Genomic DNA, 18,822 nt, shown 5'->3' with positions numbered 1-18,822 from the left:
CAACACACACACACTAACACACTCAGCCTCCAACACACACACACACACTAACACACTCAGCCTCCAACACACATACACACACTAACACACTCAGCCTCCAACACACACACTAACGCACTCAGCCTCCAACACACACTCTAACACACTCAGCCTCCAACACACACGCACTATTGCACTCAGCTTCCAACACACACACACTAACACACACAGCCTCCCCATCAACAGTCTGGATTTTTTTGCTTCTTCATTTCTCTTTCTTTTATTCATTGTGAGCCATCTTTTCTCTGAGAGTCGGTTAGCTCCAGTTTCTTGCAGGGGAGATACGGTCTCAACATATCTTGGACCTGGGAACAGAGGAGAATCTCACATTAAGGAATCGTTTTTGAGGGCATTGCGACACAATCACACTCTCACTTCCCACTCACTTTCCCAAAACATCCCTGAGCCCAAAACAACAGGGTAATCTCCATCCCCTGTAACACCAGAGGGAGCAAAATCCTGTCAATGCTCTCTCCCCAATGCCAACTGGTGAGGGCCCAGTAATGCTGACTCTACGCAATCATTCAAACCAACTCAGAACAGTTCATCAGTAGTGTCTAGGAATAGTAAATGAATGACTAAAAAAACATCTAAACTGCTCACTGGCAATCAATAAACAAGGCTAACTAGTCATGATTAAACTGTATTAACTGATAGTGGATAATGGTTAGTTAATGAAAATGAGAAATTGTTAATGCTTCAGGAATGATTAATCAGTCCGAACTAGCAATAGTTAGCAATGTGAATTGTTTAGGGATAATCACTGCTAACTAGAACTGGTTAACAAATACTACCAGCATTGGCAAATCAATGCCAATTAGACACTGCTCGTCTATCCAACCTTTGTAATGTGTAATCGGTCCTCACAATGCACGGTTCGAACAATACCAGCTCTGAATGTTTACTCAAGGCTAACCAATAATGGTTCATCAAGGCTGATGGGGAATTGTTAGTTAGTGACAATTGGATATAGTTAAATAATGCTGTCAAGGAATGGTTAATCTATCCTAATGAGCAATAGGGGTGAAAGCACAGGCGGATAACGTTGTGATGAAGGGACAAAGCATGCTTGCCTTCAGCGGCCAAGGCATCGAGTATCAAAGTTTGGACATTACTACACAGCTCTATTGCACTATGTGTTAGACCACATTTGGAATATTGTGGGATGTTCTGGTCGCTACCATACCAGAAGGACATGGGTGTTTTGGAGAGAGTGCAAAGAAGGTTCACCAGGATGTTGCCTTCATAGAAAGAGAACTTGAGGTCAGGTGCAGAGATGTCTTGCTGCAATTGTATCATGAGGCCATACCTGGAATATTATTTTCTCTCCTTATCTGAAGAAGGAAGTTCTAGCTCTAGAGGGAGTGCAGCAATGGATTCCCAATTCCTGGGATGGCGCCACTGGCGTATGACAAGAGATTGAGTCAGTTAAAATTGTATTGGCTGCAGTTTAGAAGAATGAGGGGGATCACACAGAAACCTAGAACATTCCAACAGGAGTAGACAGGCTAGATGAAGGAAGGATGTTCCCGATGGTGGAGAAATCCAGAATCAGGAGTCATAGTCCGAGGATACGGGATAAATAAATCAGGACAGAGATCAGAGGAATCTTCCTTTGCCCAGGGAGTGGTGAATTTGAGAAATTCCCAACCACCAAAATCTGTTGGGTCCAAAACATTGTGGTTTCAACAAACAGTTAGATATGTCTCTTGGAGCAGATGGGATGAAATACCGGCGCGGTGGGGAGAAGAGAAGAGGGGAGAAGGTTACTGAGTTGGATGATCAGCTATGATTATACTGAATGCTAGAGCAGATAGCAAGGGATGAAAGACCTCCTCCTGCCCCTATTTTGGATGTATCGCTGAATTCTATACCTGTCGAATGTAGGCGGCCTTTTGCTCATCGGTTTCCAGCTTGTTATTCCCCACGTACATCACTTGTACCTCGACGTCCATGGCTTCACAGTCCTCCTCCGAGAGAGACAGAAACCCTGAAACATGGGGAGGACAGGAACGAGAGCTGAATTCCCTGGGAGCAATCAATGTGTTACTGAGACGAGGATGGAAGGGTGGAGAGTTACACCAGAAAGATCAAAGGCTGGTCTGTCACGACTCCCCCTCTGTCACTATCCCCCCCCGTCACTACTCCCCTCGCTGACTACACCCCGCTCCCCTCACTCACTACACCCCACTCACCTCATCCCACATCCCATTACCCTCACTCACTACACCCCACTCTGACTCACTACACCCCACCCACCTCACTCACTACACCCCACTCCCCTCACTCACTACATTCCCTCTCCCCTCAGTCACTACACCCCACTCCCCTCACTCACTACATTCCCTCTCCCCTCAGTCACTACACCCCACTCCCCTCACTCACTACATTCCCTCTCCCCTCAGTCACTACATCCCACTCCCCTCACTCACTCCATCCCTCTCCCCTCATCGCACATCCCTCAATAGTAGTAAATAAATAAACACTGTCTCTGATGTAAAATCTCTACATTCAGATCGTTGAGTTTATCTTTAACTTTTTAATTATTCTCACTCACTCATGGCTCCCATTCCATCAGGAAATGCCTGAGTGAATCCTCAGGACTGCCACCGTCAGATCTCACATTGAGGGATTAATCCATGGGGAACGTTGACTGAGTTTCACCTACCTGGGATTAGCGAACCCGCTTGGGCAGTGGGTGATTGGTCAGATTGTCCCCCACACTCCCCAGTTGTGGATTTTCCTGGAATGAAATGAAGAGACTTCACAACTTTCCATTGGACAGTCCCAGAACAGACCATAATACTCAGACCAGATTCCGGGCAATATCTTGATGAAAAACATTTCTAAAACATTCCTCTTCTGAGAGTCTCGTCAGGGCCAAGACATCACACTTCTCAAAAAGACATGTGCTATTGAAGTTTACTATCTGGGACTCATCAGGTCTCATGCAACAATACCCAATCTCACAGGGACAAAGACTATGTGTAGCGTGGGAAAGATGGTGCTGGTTTGTTGCCATGTAATTTACATATCGGAGACTTCACACCAACTATTCAACCTCCTGCTCCAATGGAGTCGAAATTATTTCTCCCTTTGAGGTTTTGTATCCTTGAAAATCTGTCATGATGAGTTCAAGATGAAAAGTTTTGACAGGATTTATCTTTCCTCAGAGAATCACAAATTCAGTCACTGCATCCCACTCCCGTCGGTCAGTGCGTCTCACTACCCTCACTCACTACACCTCACTCCCCTCAGTCACTGTAACCCACTCTACTCACTCACTCAACCCCACTCCCCCGACTCACTCCATCCCACACCCCTAAGTCCGACATCCTACTCCCCTCACTCGCTGCATCGCAGTCCCTTCAATCACTGCATCCCTCTCCCCTCACTCACTCCATCCCAGTTCCCACACTCACGACATCCCACTCCCCACACTCACGACATCCCACTCCCCACACTCATTGCATCCCATTCCCCACACTCATTGCATCCCATTCCCCACACTCATTGCATCCCACTCCCCTCACTCACTACATCCCACTCCCCTCACTCACTACATCCCACTCCCCTCACTCACTACATCCCACTCCCCTCACTCAATACACACCACTTCCCTCACTCAATACACCCCACTCCCTCACTCAATACACCTCACTCACTACACCCCACTCCCCTCACTCACTACACCACTCTCCACTCACTCACTGCACCCGACTCCCCTCACTCACTACAACCCACTCCTCTCACTCACTACAACCCACTCCCATCACTCACGACACCCCACACCACTCAATACACACTTCCCTCACTCAATACACCCCACTCCCCACATCACACTCCTCTCAATCACTCCATCCCACTCCCCTCAGTCACTGCATCCCAATGCCCTCACTCACTCCCTCCGAACGCGCTCTGATATTCTATGTGTTCCCAGGAAATGAGGATTCCATTGGGAATGTTCCCCGGATTCAGTTCCCTGAGGTTGGCGATCCTGCTGGGACTGACGATTATCTCTCAGTGGATTTTTCACTCGATGGATCGCTATGTGACCGCCTTGGAGATGTCAGTGGATCTGAGATAATTTTGGGCAAATGGGGAGAGAGCAGATTGAAGTTAAACAGAACACATCACCGTGTGGTTTCTAGATTCTCAACAATATCACACGGTGACATTGGAAACCCCTTCCCTCACCCCCTGAGTAACACAAACATAAGAACATAAGAAATAGGAGCAGGAGTAGGCCATCTAGCCCCTCGAGCCTGCCCCGCCATTCAATAAGATCATGGCTGATCTGTCGTGTCTCAGTTCCACATTCCCGCCTTCTCCCCATAACCCTTAATCCCCTTGCCTATCAAAAACCTATCAAGCCGCGTCTTAAAAATATTGAGCGAGGTAGCCTCCACCACTTCAACGGGCAGAGAATTCCAGAGATTCACCACCCTTTGAGTGAAGAGGTTCCTCCTCAACTCCGTTCTAAACCGCCCCCGCTTTATCCTGAGGCTGTGCCCTCTAGTCCTACTGTCCTTTCTGAGCAGGAAGAGCCTCTCCACCTCTATCCTATCCATCCCATTCATCATCTTATATGTCTCAATGAGATCTCCCCTCATTCTTCTAAACTCGAACGAGTACAAGCCTAGTTTATTCAGCCTCTCCTCATAGCTCAATCCCCTCAACTCCGGAATCAGCCGAGTAAACCTCCTCTGCACTCCCTCCAAGGCCAAAATATCCTTGCCTAAGTGCGGCAACAAAACTGCACACAGTGCTCCAGCTGCAGCCTCACCAATGCCCTATACAGCTGCAGCAAGACCTCCCAACTTTTATGTTCAATCCCCCTCGCTATGAAGGCCAGCATCCCATTTGCCTTCCTGACCACCTGCTGCACCTGCAAGCTGGGTTTTTGCGACTCATGCACAAGGACCCTGAGGTCCCTCTGCACCTTCGCCTGCTGCAGTTTTTCGCCACGTAAGTAATAGTCCTTCCTACCATTATTCCTACCAAAGTGGACCACCTCGCACTTGCCAACATTAAATTCCATTTGCCAGTTCCTGGCCCATTCGCCCAGCCTATCTAGATCCTTCTGCAGACTCTCCACACCCTCCGCACAATTTGCCGTTCCACAGATCTTGGTGTCATCAGCAAATTTCAACACCATACACCCGGTTCCCTCCTCCAGATCATCTATATAAATGGTAAATAGCTGAGGCCCCAGCACCGACCCCTGGGGCACTCCACTAGTCACCAACTGCCAATCCGAATAGCACCCATTAACCCCCATTTTCTGCCCCCTATTTGACAGTCAATCCTCTATCCACGCTAACACCCTACCCCCAACTCAGTGCCCCCTGACCTTCTGCAATAACCTCTTGTGAGGCACCTTGTCAAATGCCTTCTGAAAATCAAGAAAGACCACATCCACTGGCTCTCCTCGATCCACCGCCCTAGACACATCCTCATAGAACTCCAATAAGTTCGTCAGACACGACTTCGCCTTAACGAAACCCCTTTCCCTTCATCCCCATCACTGGATCACAGCTCCCTGATTCTCTGAAAACCCTTCCCCTGGATTGGAGACACTCAATTTTCTCAAACAGGAATCTCCATCTCACTCAAGCCCTCCATTTCCCCATCACTCACTCACTTTCCGTCGGTAAATGCCTATTTCAGTCTCCGGGATTGCTGTCCCCTTGGGTCACGGTGACAGAAGTGTTTGGGTTGAGTCTTCCTCACAGTGCTGCCTACCTGAGGTTGGAGTTCTGTCTGGGACAGAGGATGACTGGTCGCTGGATTGTCCACTCGATTTTTCCTTGTGGGAGGGAGATGGGATTGTTCCTGAATCCAGAAAAGGTTAAAGAATATCACGTCAGTCAACTTTGGGAACGAAAGAACCAACCATCAAACTGAATTTACGGTGGGGTCACTGTAGGGAAGGCAGTGGTGCGGTGGGATTGTCAATGGACTAGTTATCCAGAATCCCAGCGGAATCCTCTGGGAACCCGTGTTCGAATCCCAGACGGTGAAATGTGAATTCAATAAAAAATCTCCAATTAAAAGTCTGATGATGAACACGGTCGATTGTTGTAAAAACCCATTCAGTTCACGAACGTCCATTTAGGAAAAAGGAAATCTGCTGTCCTTACCCAGCCTGGCCGAGCTGTGATTCCAGAAACACAGCAATGTGGGTGACTCACAAACACCCGTCTGAAATGGAGGGCAGTTAGGGGTGGGAAATCCCTCTCCCTTCACTCACTACATCCCCCTCACTCTCACCTCAGTGATAATGTCCCTCTCACCTCATTCACTAAATACTATTGCCCTCAGTCACTACATCCCACCGCCCTCACTCACTACATCCCACTACCCTCACTCACTACATCCCACTACCCTCACTCACTACATCCCATTACCCTCACTCACTACATCCCACTCCCCTAACTCACTACACCCCACTCCCCTCACTCACTACACCCCACTCCCCTCACTCACTGCACCTCACTCCCCTCACTCACAACACCTGACTCTCCTCACTCACGACATCCCACTACCCTCACTCACTACACCCCACTCCCAGCACTCGCTACAACCCACTCCCCTCACTCACTACACACCACTCCCCTCACTGACTACACACCACTCCCCTCACTCCCTACAACCCACTCCCCTCACTCCCTACAACCCACTCCCCTCACTCCCTACAACCCACTCCCCTCACTCACTATACACCACTCCCCTCACTCCCTACAACCCACTCCCCTCACTCCCTACAACCCACTCCCCTCACTCACTATACACCACTCCCCTCACTCACTACACCCCACTCCCCTCACTCAGTACTCCCGACTCCCCTCACTCACTACATCCCACTCCCCTCACTCACTGCACCCCACTCCCCTCACTCACTCCATCCCACTCCCCTCACTCACTCCCTCCGATATTCTATGTGTTCCCAGGAAATGAGGATTCCATTGGGAATGTTCCCCGGATTCAGTTACCTGAGGTTGGAGATCCTGCTGGGACAGACGATGATCTCTCAGTGGATTTTTCACTCGATGGATCGCTGTGTGACTGGCTTGGAGATGTTTGTGGATCTGAGATAATTTCGGGCAAATGGGGAGAGAGCAGATTGAAGTTAAACAGAACACATCACCGTGTGGTTTCTAGATTCTCAACAATATCACACGGTGATGTTGGAAACCCCTTCCCTCACCCCCTGAGCAACACAAACCTCTTTCCCTTCATCCCCATCACTGGATCACAGCTCCCCGATTCTCTGAAACACCTTCCCCTGGATTGCAGACACTCAATCTCCTCAAACAGGAATCTCCATCTCACTCAAGCCCTCCATTTCCCCATCACTCACTCACTCCATCACTTTCCATCAATAAATCCCTATTTCAGTCTCTGGGATTGCTGTCCCCTTGGGTCACGTTGAGGGAAGTGTTTGTGTTGAGTCTTCCTCACAGAGCTGCCTACCTGAGGTCGGAGTTCCGTCTGGGACAGAGGATGACTGGTTGCTGGATTGTCCACTCGATTCTTCCTCGTGGGTGGGAGATGGGATTGTTCCTGAATCCAGAAAAGGTTAGCGTGGATACAGGATTGGTTGTCAAATAGGAGGCAGAGAGTGGGGGTTAATGGGTGCTATTCGGATTGGCGGTTGGTGACGAGTGGAGTGCCCCAGGGGTCGGTGCTGGGGCCTCAGCTATTTACCATTTATACAGATGATCTGGAGGAGGGAACCGAGTGTATGGTGTCAAAATTTGCTGATGACACCAAGATTGGTGGAACGGCAAATTGCGCGGAGTGTGTGGAGAGTCTTCAGAAAGATCTAGATAGGCTGGGCAAATGGGCCAGGAAATGGCAAATGGAATTTAATGTTGGCAAGCGCAAGGTGGTCCACTTTGGTAGGAATAATGGTAGGAAGGACTATTACTTACGGGGCAAAAAACTGCAGCAGGCGACGGTGCAGAGGGACCTCGGGGTCCTTGTGCATGAGTTGCAAAACCCAGCCTGCAGGTGCAGCAGTGGTCAGGAAGGCGAATGGGATGCTGGCCTTCATAGCGAGGGGGATTGAATATAAAAGTAGGGAGGTCTTGCTGCAGCTGTATAGGGCTTGGTGAGGCCGCAGCTGGAGTAATGTGTGCAGTTTTGGTCGCCGCACTTACGCAAGGATATTTTGGCCTTGGAGGGAGTGCAGAGGAGGTTTATTAGGCTGATACCGGAGTTGAGGGGGTTGAGCTATGAGGAGAGGCTGAATAAACTAGGCTTGTACTCGCTGGAGTTTAGAAGAATGAGGGGAGATCTCATTGAGACGTATAAGATGATGAATGGGATGGATAGGGTAGAGGTGGAGAGACTCTTCCCGCTCAAAGGACAGTAGGATTAGGGGGCATAGCCTCAAGATAAAGGGGGGGGCGGTTTAGAACGGAGTTGAGGAGGAACTTCTTCACTCAAAGGGTGGTGAATCTCTGGAATTCTCTGCCCGTTGAGGTGGTGGAGGCTGCCTTGCTAAATATTTTCAAGACGCGGGTTGATGGGTTTTTGATAAGCGAGGGGATTAAGGGTTATGGGGAGAGGGCGGGAATGTGGAACTGAGACACGACAGATCAGCCATGATCTTATTGAATGGCGGGGCAGGCTCGAGGGGCTAGATGGCCTACTCCTGCTCCTATTTCTTATGTTCTTAAAGAATATCACGTCAGTGAACTTTGGGGAACAACAGAAACAACCATCAAACTGAATTTACGGTGGGGTCACTGTAGGGAAGGCAGTGGTGCGGTGGGATTGTCAATGGACTAGTTATCCAGAATCCCAGCGGAATCCTCTGGGGACCTGGGTTCGAATCCCAGATGGTGAAATGTGAATTCAATAAAAAATCTCCAATTAAAAGTCTGATGATGAACACGGTCGATTGTTGTAAAAACCCATTCAGTTCACGAACGTCCATTTAGGAAAAAGGAAATCTGCTGTCCTTACCCAGCCTGGCCGAGCTGTGATTCCAGAAACACAGCAATGTGGGTGACTCACAAACACCCGTCTGAAATGGAGGGCATTTAGGGGTGGGAAATCCCTCTCCCTTCACTCACTACATCCCCCACACTCACACCTCAGTGATAATGTCCCACTCCCCTCACTCACTAAATGCTATTGCCCACAGTCACACCATCTCTCTCTCCTCTTTCAGAATATCCCATTCCGCTCACTCACTCCGCCCCACTCCTCTCACTCACTACATCCCACTCTCCTCACTCACTACATCCCAATGCCCTCATTCACTCCCTCCGAACGCAATCTGATATTCTATGTGTTCCCAGGAAATGATTTCATTGGGAATGTTCCCCGGATTCAGTTACCTGAGGTTGCAGATCTTGCTGGGACTGACGATGACCTCTCAGTGGATTTTTCACTCGATGGATCGCTGTGTGACCGGGTTGGAGATGTTTGTGGATCTGAGATAATTTCGGGCAAATGGGAGAGAGCAGATTGAAGTTAAACAGAACACATCACCGTGTGGTTTCTAGATTCTCAACAATATCACACGGTGATGTTGGAAACCCCTTCCCTCACCCCCTGAGCAACACAAACCCCTTTCCCTTCATCCCCATCACTGGATCACAGATCCCCGATTCTCTGAAACCCCTCCCCCTGGATTGCAGACACTCAATCTCCTCAAACAGGAATCTCCATCTCACTCTAGCCCTCCATTTCCCCATCACTCACTCACTCCCTCACTTTCCATCAATAAATCCCTATTTCAGTCTCCGGGATTGCTGTGCCCTTGGGTCACATTGAGGGAAGTGTTTGTGTTGAGTCTTCCTCACAGTGCTGCCTACCTGAGGTTGGAGTTCCGTCTGGGACAGAGGATGACTGGTCGCTGGATTGTCCACTCGATTCTTCCTCGTGGGTGGGAGATGGGATTGTTCCTGAATCCAGAAAAGGTTAAAGCATATCACGTCAGTGAACTTTGGGGAACAACAGAACCAACCATCAAACTGAATTTACGGTGGGGTCACTGTAGGGAAGGCAGTGGTGCGGTGGGATTGTCAATGGACTAGTTATCCAGAATCCCAGCGGAATCCTCTGGGGACCCAGGTTCGAATCCCAGACGGTGAAATGTGAATTCAATAAAAAAAACTCCAATTAAAAGTCTGATGGTGAACACGGTCGATTGTTGTAAAAACCCATTCAGTTCACGAACGTCCATTTAGGAAAAAGGGAATCTGCTGTCCTTACCCAGCCTGGCCGAGCTGTGATTCCAGAAACACAGCAATGTGGGTGACTCACAAACACCCGTCTGAAATGGAGGGCAGTTAGGGGTGGGAAATCCCTCTCCCTTCACTCACTGCATCCCCCTCACTCTCACCTCAGTGACAATGTCCCTCTCCCCTCTTTCAGAATATCCCACTCCCCTCACTCACTGCACCCGACTCCCCTCACTCACTGCACCCGACTCCCCTCACTCACTGCACCCGACTCCCCTCACTCACTGCACCCGACTCCCCTCACTCACTGCACCCGACTCCCCTCACTCACTGCACCCGACTCCCCTCACTCACGACACCCCACTCACCTCACTCAGTCCGCCCTGCTCCCCTCACTCACTACACCCCACTCCCCTCACTCACGACATTCCACTCCACTCACTCACGACGTCTCACTGCCCTCACTCACGACGTCTCACTGCCCTCACTCACGACGTCTCACTGCCCTCACTCACGACGTCTCACTGCCCTCACTCACGACGTCTCACTGCCCTCACTCACGACGTCTCACTGCCCTCACTCACGACGTCTCACTGCCCTCACTCACGACGTCTCACTGCCCTCACTCACGACGTCTCACTGCCCTCACTCACGACGTCTCACTGCCCTCACTCACGACGTCTCACTGCCCTCACTCACGACGTCTCACTGCCCTCACTCACTCTCGATCGCACTCTGATATTCTATGTATTCCCAGGAAATGAGGTTTTCATTGGGAATGTTCCCCGCATTCAGTTACCTGAGGTTGGAGATCCTGCTGGGACTGACGATGATCTCTCAGTGGATTTTTCACTCGATAGATCGCTGTGTGACCGGGTTGGTGATGTCAGTGGATCTGAGATAATTTCGGGCAAATGGGGAGAGAGCAGATTGAAGTTAAACAGAACACATCACCGTGTGGTTTCTAGATTCTCAACAATATCACACGGTGATATTGGAAACCCTTCCCTCACCCCCTGAGCAACACAAACCCCTTTCCCTTCATCCCCATCACTGGATCACAGCTCCCCGATTCTCTGAAACCCCTTCCCCTGGATTGCAGACACTCAATCTCCTCAAACAGGAATCTCCATCTCACTCAAGCCCTCCATTTCCCCATCACTCACTCACTCCCTCACTTTCCATCAATAAATCCCTATTTCAGTCTCCGGGATTGCTGTCCCCTTGGGTCACGTTGAGGGAAGTGTTTGTGTTGAGTCTTCCTCACAGTGATGCCTACCTGAGGTTGGAGTTCCGTCTGGGACAGAGGAAGACTCGTCGCTGGATTGTCCACTCGATTCTTCCTCGTAGGTGGCAGATGGGATTGTTCCCGAAAAGGTTAAAGAATATCACGTCAGTGAACTTTGGGGAACAACAGAACCAACCATCAAACTGAATTTACGGTGGGGTCACTGTAGGGAAGGCAGTGGTGCGGTGGGATTGTCAATGGACTAGTTATCCAGAATCCCAGCGGAATCCTCTGGGGACCCGGGTTCGAATCCCAGACGGTGAAATGTGAATTCAATAAAAAATCTCCAATTAAAAGTCTGATGATGAACACGGTCGATTGTTGTAAAAACCCATTCAGTTCACGAACGTCCATTTAGGAAAAAGGAAATCTGCTGTCCTTACCCAGCCTGGCCGAGCTGTGATTCCAGAAACACAGCAATGTGGGTGACTCACAAACACCCGTCTGAAATGGAGGGCAGTTAGGGGTGGGAAATCCCTCTCCCTTCACTCACTACATCCCCCTCACTCTCACCTCAGTGATAATGTCCCACTCCCCTCACTCAATAAATACTAATGCCCTCAGTCACTCCATCCCTATCCCTCATCCAGAATATCCCACTCTCCTCACTCACTCCATCCCATTCCGCTCACTCACTATACCCCACTCTCCTCACCCACTTCATCCCACTCCCCTCACTCACGACATCCCATTCCACTCACTCACTACACCCCACTCCTCTCACTCACTGCACCCCACTCCCCTCACCCACTTCATCCCACTCCCCTCCCTCAATATACCACACTCCCCTCACTCACTGCACCCTACTCCCCAGGTCCCACTCCCCTCACTCACTACACCCCACTCCTTTCAGTCACTACATCCCAATGTCCCACTCACTCCCTCTGAACGCACTCTGATATTCCATGTATTCCCAGGAAATGAGGATTTCATTGGCAATGTTCCCCGGATTCAGCTACCTGACATTGGAGATCCTGCTGGGACTGATGATGATCTCTCAGTGGATTTTTCACTCGATGGATCGCTGTGTGTCCGGGTTGGAGATGTTTGTGGATCTGAGATAAATTCGGGCAAATGGGGAGAGAGCAGATTGAAGTTAAACAGAACACATCACCGTGTGGTTTCTAGATTCTCAACAATATCACACGGTGATATTGGAAACCCTTCCCTCACCCCCTGAGCAACACAAACCCCTTTCCCTTCATCCCCATCACTGGATCACAGCTCCCCGACTCTCTGAAACCCCTTCCCCTGGATGGCAGACACTCAATCTCCTCAAACGGGAATCTCCATCTCACTCAAGCCTTCCATTTCCCCATCACTCACTCACTCCCTCACTTTCCATCAATAAATCCCTATTTCAGTCTCCGGGATTGCTGTCCCCTTGGGTCACGCTGAGGGAAGTGTTTCTGTTGAGTCTTCCTCACAGTGCTGCCTACCTGAGGTCGGAGTTCCGTCTAGGACAGAGGATGACTGGTCGCTGGATTGCCCACTCGATTCTTCCTCGTGCGTGGGAGATGGGATTGTTCCTGAATCCAGAAAAGGTTAAAGAATATCACGTCAGTGAATTTTGGGGAACAACAGAACCAATCATCAAACTGAATTTACGGTGGGGTCACTGTAGGGAAGGCAGTGGTGCGGTGGGATGTCAATGGACTAGTTATCCAGAATCCCAGCGGAATCCTCTGGGAACCCGGGTTCGAATCCCAGATGGTGAAATGTGAATTCAATAAAAGTCTAGAATAAAAGTCTCACGATGAACACGGTCGATTGTTGTATAAACCCATTCAGTTCACGAACGCCCATTTAGGAAAAAGGAAATCTGCTGTCCTTACCCAGCCTGGCCGAGCTGTGATTCCAGAAACACAGCAATGTGGGTGACTCACAAACACCCGTCTGAAATGGAGGGCAGTTAGGGGTGGGAAATCCCTCTCCCTTCACTCACTACATCCCACTCACTCTCACCTCAGTGATAATGTCCCTCTCCCCTCACTCACTAAATGCTATTGCCCTCAGTCACTCCATCCCTCTCCCTCATCCAGAATACCCCACTCCCCTCGCTCACTACACCCCACTCCCCTCGCTCACTACACCCCACTCCCCTCGCTCACTACACCCCACTCCCCTCGCTCACTACACCCCACTCCCCTCGCTCACTACACCCCACTCCCCTCGCTCACTACACCCCACTCCCCTCGCTCACTACACCCCACTCCCCTCGCTCACTACACCCCACTCCCCTCGCTCACTACACACCACTCCCCTCGCTCACTACACCCCACTCCCCTCGCTCACTACACCCCACTCCCCTCGCTCACTACACCCCACTCCCCTCGCTCACTACACCCCACTCCCCTCGCTCACTACACCCCACTCCCCTCGCTCACTACACCCCACTCCCCTCGCTCACTACACCCCACTCCCCTCGCTCACTACACCCCACTCCCCTCGCTCACTACACCCCACTCCCCTCGCTCACTACACCCCACTCCCCTCGCTCACTACACCCCACTCCCCTCATTCACTACACCCCACTCCCCTCGCTCACTACACCCCACTCCCCTCGCTCACTACACCCCACTCCCCTCGCTCACTACACCCCACTCCCCTCGCTCACTACACCCCACTCCCCTCATTCACTACACCCCACTCACCTCACTCACTCCATCCCACTCCCCTCACTCATTCTATTCCACTCCCCTCACTCACTCCATCCCGATCCCCTCACTCACTCCATCCCGATCCCCTCCCTCACTCCATCCCAATCCCCTCAGTCACTCCATCCCAATCCCCTCAGTCACTCCATCCCACTCCTCTCACTCACCGCATCCCACCCCCCTCACTCACCAAGTCCCACTTCCCTCACTCAATCCATCTCCCACCCGTCACGCACTGCATCCCACTCCCCTCATTCACTGCATCCCACTCCCCTCATTCACTGCATCCCACTCCCCTCATTCACTGCATCCCACTCCCCTCATTCACTGCATCCCACTCCCCTCATTCACTGCATCCCACTCCCCTCATTCACTGCATCCCACTCCCCTCATTCACTGCATCCCACTCCCCTCATTCACTGCATCCCACTCCCCTCATTCACTGCATCCCACTCCCCTCATTCACTGCATCCCACTCCCCTCATTCACTGCATCCCACTCCCCTCATTCACTGCATCCCACTCCCCTCATTCACTGCATCCCACTCCCCTCATTCACTGCATCCCACTCCCCTCATTCACTGCATCCCACTCCCCTCATTCAATGCATCCCACTCCCCTCATTCAATGCATCCCACTCCCCTCATTCAATGCATCCCACTCCCCTCATTCAATGCATCCCACTCCCCTCACTCACTGCATCCCACTCCCCTCACTCACCACATCACACTCCTCTCACTCACTCCATCCCACTCCCCTCAGTCAATAAATGCCAATGCCCCCACTCACTCCCTCTGAACGCACTCTGATATTCTGTGCTCCCAGGAAATGAGGATTTCATTGGGAATGTTCCTCGGATTCAGTTACCTGAGGTTGGAGATCCTGCTGGGACTGACGATGATCTCTCAGTGGATTTTTCACTCGATGGATCGCTGTGTGACCGGGTTGGTGATGTCAGTGGATCTGAGATAATTTTGGGCAAACGGGGAGAGAGCAGATTGAAGTTAAACAGAACACATCACCGTGTGGTTTCTAGATTCTCAACAATATCACACGGTGATATTGGAAACACTTCCCACACCCCCTGAGCAACACAAACCCCTTTCCCTTCATCCCCATCACTGGATCACAGCTCCCCGATTCTCTGAAACCCTTTCCCCTGGATTGCAGACACTCAATCTCCTCAAACAGGAATCTCCATCTCACTCAAGCCCTCCATTTCCCCATCACTCACTCACTCCCTCACTTTCCATCAATAAATCCCTATTTCAGTCTCCGGGATTGCTGTCCCCTTGGGTCACGTTGAGGGAAGTGTTTGTGTTGAGTCTTCCTCACAGTGCTGCCTACCTGAGGTCGGAGTTCCGTCTGGGTCAGAGGATGACTGGTCGCTGGATTGTCCACTCGATTCTTCCTCGTGGGTGGGAGATGGGATTGTTCCTGAATCCAGAAAAGGGTAAAGGATATCACGTCAGTAAACTTTGGGGGACAACAGAACCAACCATCAAACTGAATTTACGGTGGGGTCACTGTAGGGAAGGCAGTGATGCGGTGGGATTGTCAATGGACTAGTTATCCAGAATCCCAGTGGAATCCTCTGGGGACCCGAGTTCAAATCCCGGACGGTGAAATGTGAATTCAATAAAAATCTCCAATTAAAAGTCTGATGATGAACACGGTCGATTGTTGCGAAAACCCATTCAGTTCACGAACGTCCATTTAGGAATAAGGAAATCTGCTGTCCTTACCCAGCCTGGCCGAGCTGTGATTCCAGAAACACAGCAATGTGGGTGACTCACAAACACCCGTCTGAAATGGAGGGCAGTTAGGGGTGGGAAATCCCTCTCCCTTCACTCACTACATCCCCCTCACTCTCACCTCAGTCATAATGTCCCACTCCCCTCACTCACTAAATGCTATTGCCCTCAGTCACTCCATCCCTCTCCCTCATCCAGAACATCCCACTCCCCTCACTCACTCCATTCCACTCCCCTCACTCACTACACCCCACTCCTCTCAATCACTACATCCCACTCCATTCAGTCACTACATCCCAATGCCCCACTGACTCCTTCTGAACGCACTCTGATATTCTACGTGTTCCCAGGAAATGAGGATTTCATTGGGAATGTTCCCCGGATTCAGTTACCTGAGGTTGGAGATCCTGCTGGGACTGATGATGATCTCTCAGTGGATTTTTCACTCGATGGATCGCTGTGTGACCGGGTTGGTGATGTTTGTGGATCTGAGATTATTTTGGGCAAATGGGGAGAGAGCAGATTGAAGTTAAACAGAACACATCACCGTGTGGTTTCTAGATTCTCAACAATATCACACGGTGATATTGGAAACCACTTCCCACATCCCCTGGGTAACACAAACCCCTTTCCCTTCATCCCCATCACTGGATCACAGCTCCCCGATTCTCTGAAACACCTTCCCCTGGATTGCAGACACTCAATCTCCTCAAACAAGAATCTCCATCTCACTCAAGCCCTCCATTTCCCCATCACTCACTCACTCCCTCACTTTCCATCAATAAATCCCTATTTCAGTCTCCGGGATTGCTGTGCCCTTGGGTCACGTTGAGGGAAGTGTTTGTGTTGAGTCTTCCTCACAGTGCTGCCTACCTGAGTTCGGAGTTCCGTCTGGGACAGGGGATGACTGGTCGCTGGATTGTCCACTCGATTCTTCCTCGTGGGTGGGAGATGGGATTGTTCCTGAATCCAGAAAAGGTGAAAGAATATCACGTCAGTGAATTTTGGGGAACAACAGAACCAACCATCAAACTGAATTTACGGTGGGGTCACTGTAGGGAAGGCAGTGGTGCGGTGGGATTGTCAATGGACTAGTTATCCAGAATCCCAGCGGAATCCTCTGGGGACCCAGGTTCGAATCCCAGACGGTGAAATATGAATTCAATAAAAAATCTTGAATAAAAGTCTGATGATGAACACGGTCGATTGTTGTAAAAACCCATTCAGTTCACGAACGCCCATTTAGGAAAAAGGAAATCTGCTGTCCTTACCCAGCCTGGCCGAGCTGTGATTCCAGAAACACAGCAATGTGGGTGACTCACAAACACCCGTCTGAAATGGAGGGCAGTTAGGGGTGGGAAATCCATCTCCCTTCACTCACTGCATCCACCTCACTCTCACCTCAGTGACAATATCCCCCTCCTCTCATTCACTAAATACTATTGCCCTCAGTCACTACATCCCTCGCCCCTCTTACAGGATATCCCACTCCCCACACTCACTACACCCCACTGCCCTCACTCACTACACCCCACTCCCCTCACTCCATGCATCCCACTCCCCTCACTCACTCCATCCCACTCACTCTCACCTCAGTGATGATGTCCCTCTTCCCTCACTCACTAAATGCTGTTGCCCTCACTCACTACATTCCTGTCCCCTCTTTCAGAATATCCCACTGCCCACCCACACCCCACTCCCCTCACTCACTACAACCCTCTCCCCTCACTCACTGCACTCCACTCCCCTCACTCACTGCATCCCACTGCCCTCACTCACTGCATCCCACTGCCCTCACTTGATACGCTCCACTCCGCTCACTAACTTCACCCGACTTCCCTCACTCCCTCCATCCCACTCCCCTCAGTCAATACAGCCCACTCCTTTGAGTCACTACATCCCAATGCCCCCACTCACTCTCCGAATGCAATCTGATATTCTATGTGTTCCCAGGGGTGGGAAATCCCTCTCCCTTCAGTCACTACATCCCACTCATGCTCGCTTCAGTGATGACGTCCCTCTTCCCTCACTCAATAAATGCTATTCCATCAGTCCCTACAGCCCTCTCCCCTCTCTCACTCCATTCCAATCCCCTACCTCACTTCATCCGACTCCCCTCACTCACTATACACCACTGCCCTCACTCATGACATCCCACTCCCCTCACTCACTCCCTCCAAACGCACTCTGATATTCTATGTGTTCCCAGGAAATGAGGATTTAATTGGGTATGTTCCCCGGATTCAGTTACCTGAGGTTGGAGATCCTGCTGGGACTGACGATCTCTCAGTGGATTTTTCACTCGATGGATCGCTGTGTGACCAGGTTGGTGATGTCAGTGGATCTGAGATAATTTCGGGCAAATGGGGAGAGAGCAGATTGAAGTTAAACAGAACACATCACCGTGTGGTTTCTAGATGCTCAACAATATCACACGGTGATATTGGAAACCCTTCCCTCACACCCTGAGCAACACAAACCCGTTTCCCTTCATCCCCATCACTGGATCACAGCTCCCCGATTCTCTGAAACCCCTTCCCCTGGATTGCAGACACTCAATCTCCTCAAACAGGAATCTCCATCTCACTCAAGCCCTCCATTTCCCCATCACTCTCTCACTGCCTCACTTTCCATCAATAAATCCCTATTTCAGTCTCCGGGATTGCTGTGCCCTTGGGTCACGTTGAGGGAAGTGTTTGTGTTGAGTCTTCCTCACAGTGCTGCCGACCTGAGGTTGGAGTTCTGTCTGGGACAGAGGATGACTGGTCGCCGGCTTGTCCACTCAATTCTTCCCCGGGGGTGGGAGATGGGATTGTTCCTGAATCCAGAAAAGGGTAAAGAATATCCCGTCAGTGAACTTTGGGGAACAACAGAACCAACCAT

At 50.6% G+C, this 18,822-nt stretch overlaps 1 protein-coding gene across 1 annotated transcript; it reads right to left on the bottom strand.

The window, feature by feature from the left end:
- Positions 1 to 179: 179 nt before the first annotated feature.
- Positions 180 to 17,935, bottom strand: LOC145338592 (uncharacterized). Its single transcript, XM_080182953.1, has 12 exons — positions 17,932 to 17,935; positions 16,813 to 16,902; positions 16,332 to 16,427; positions 15,533 to 15,622; positions 15,053 to 15,148; positions 11,041 to 11,136; positions 9,873 to 9,962; positions 9,393 to 9,488; positions 7,035 to 7,130; positions 2,708 to 2,782; positions 1,914 to 2,029; positions 180 to 344 (listed from the first exon to the last, which is right to left on the bottom strand). The coding sequence occupies exons 1-12, from the start codon at positions 17,933 to 17,935 to the stop codon at positions 264 to 266; spliced, it is 1,026 nt and encodes a 341-aa protein (XP_080039079.1). The 3' UTR covers positions 180 to 263.
- Between the last annotated feature and the right edge of the window lie 887 nt (positions 17,936 to 18,822).

This window comes from Carcharhinus amblyrhynchos, unplaced genomic scaffold (assembly GCF_965287045.1).
Source record: "Carcharhinus amblyrhynchos unplaced genomic scaffold, sCarAmb.v2.hapA chromosome_104, whole genome shotgun sequence".
NCBI classification, from domain to species: domain Eukaryota; kingdom Metazoa; phylum Chordata; class Chondrichthyes; order Carcharhiniformes; family Carcharhinidae; genus Carcharhinus; species Carcharhinus amblyrhynchos.
This window is presented reverse-complemented; position numbering and strand designations above follow the sequence as displayed.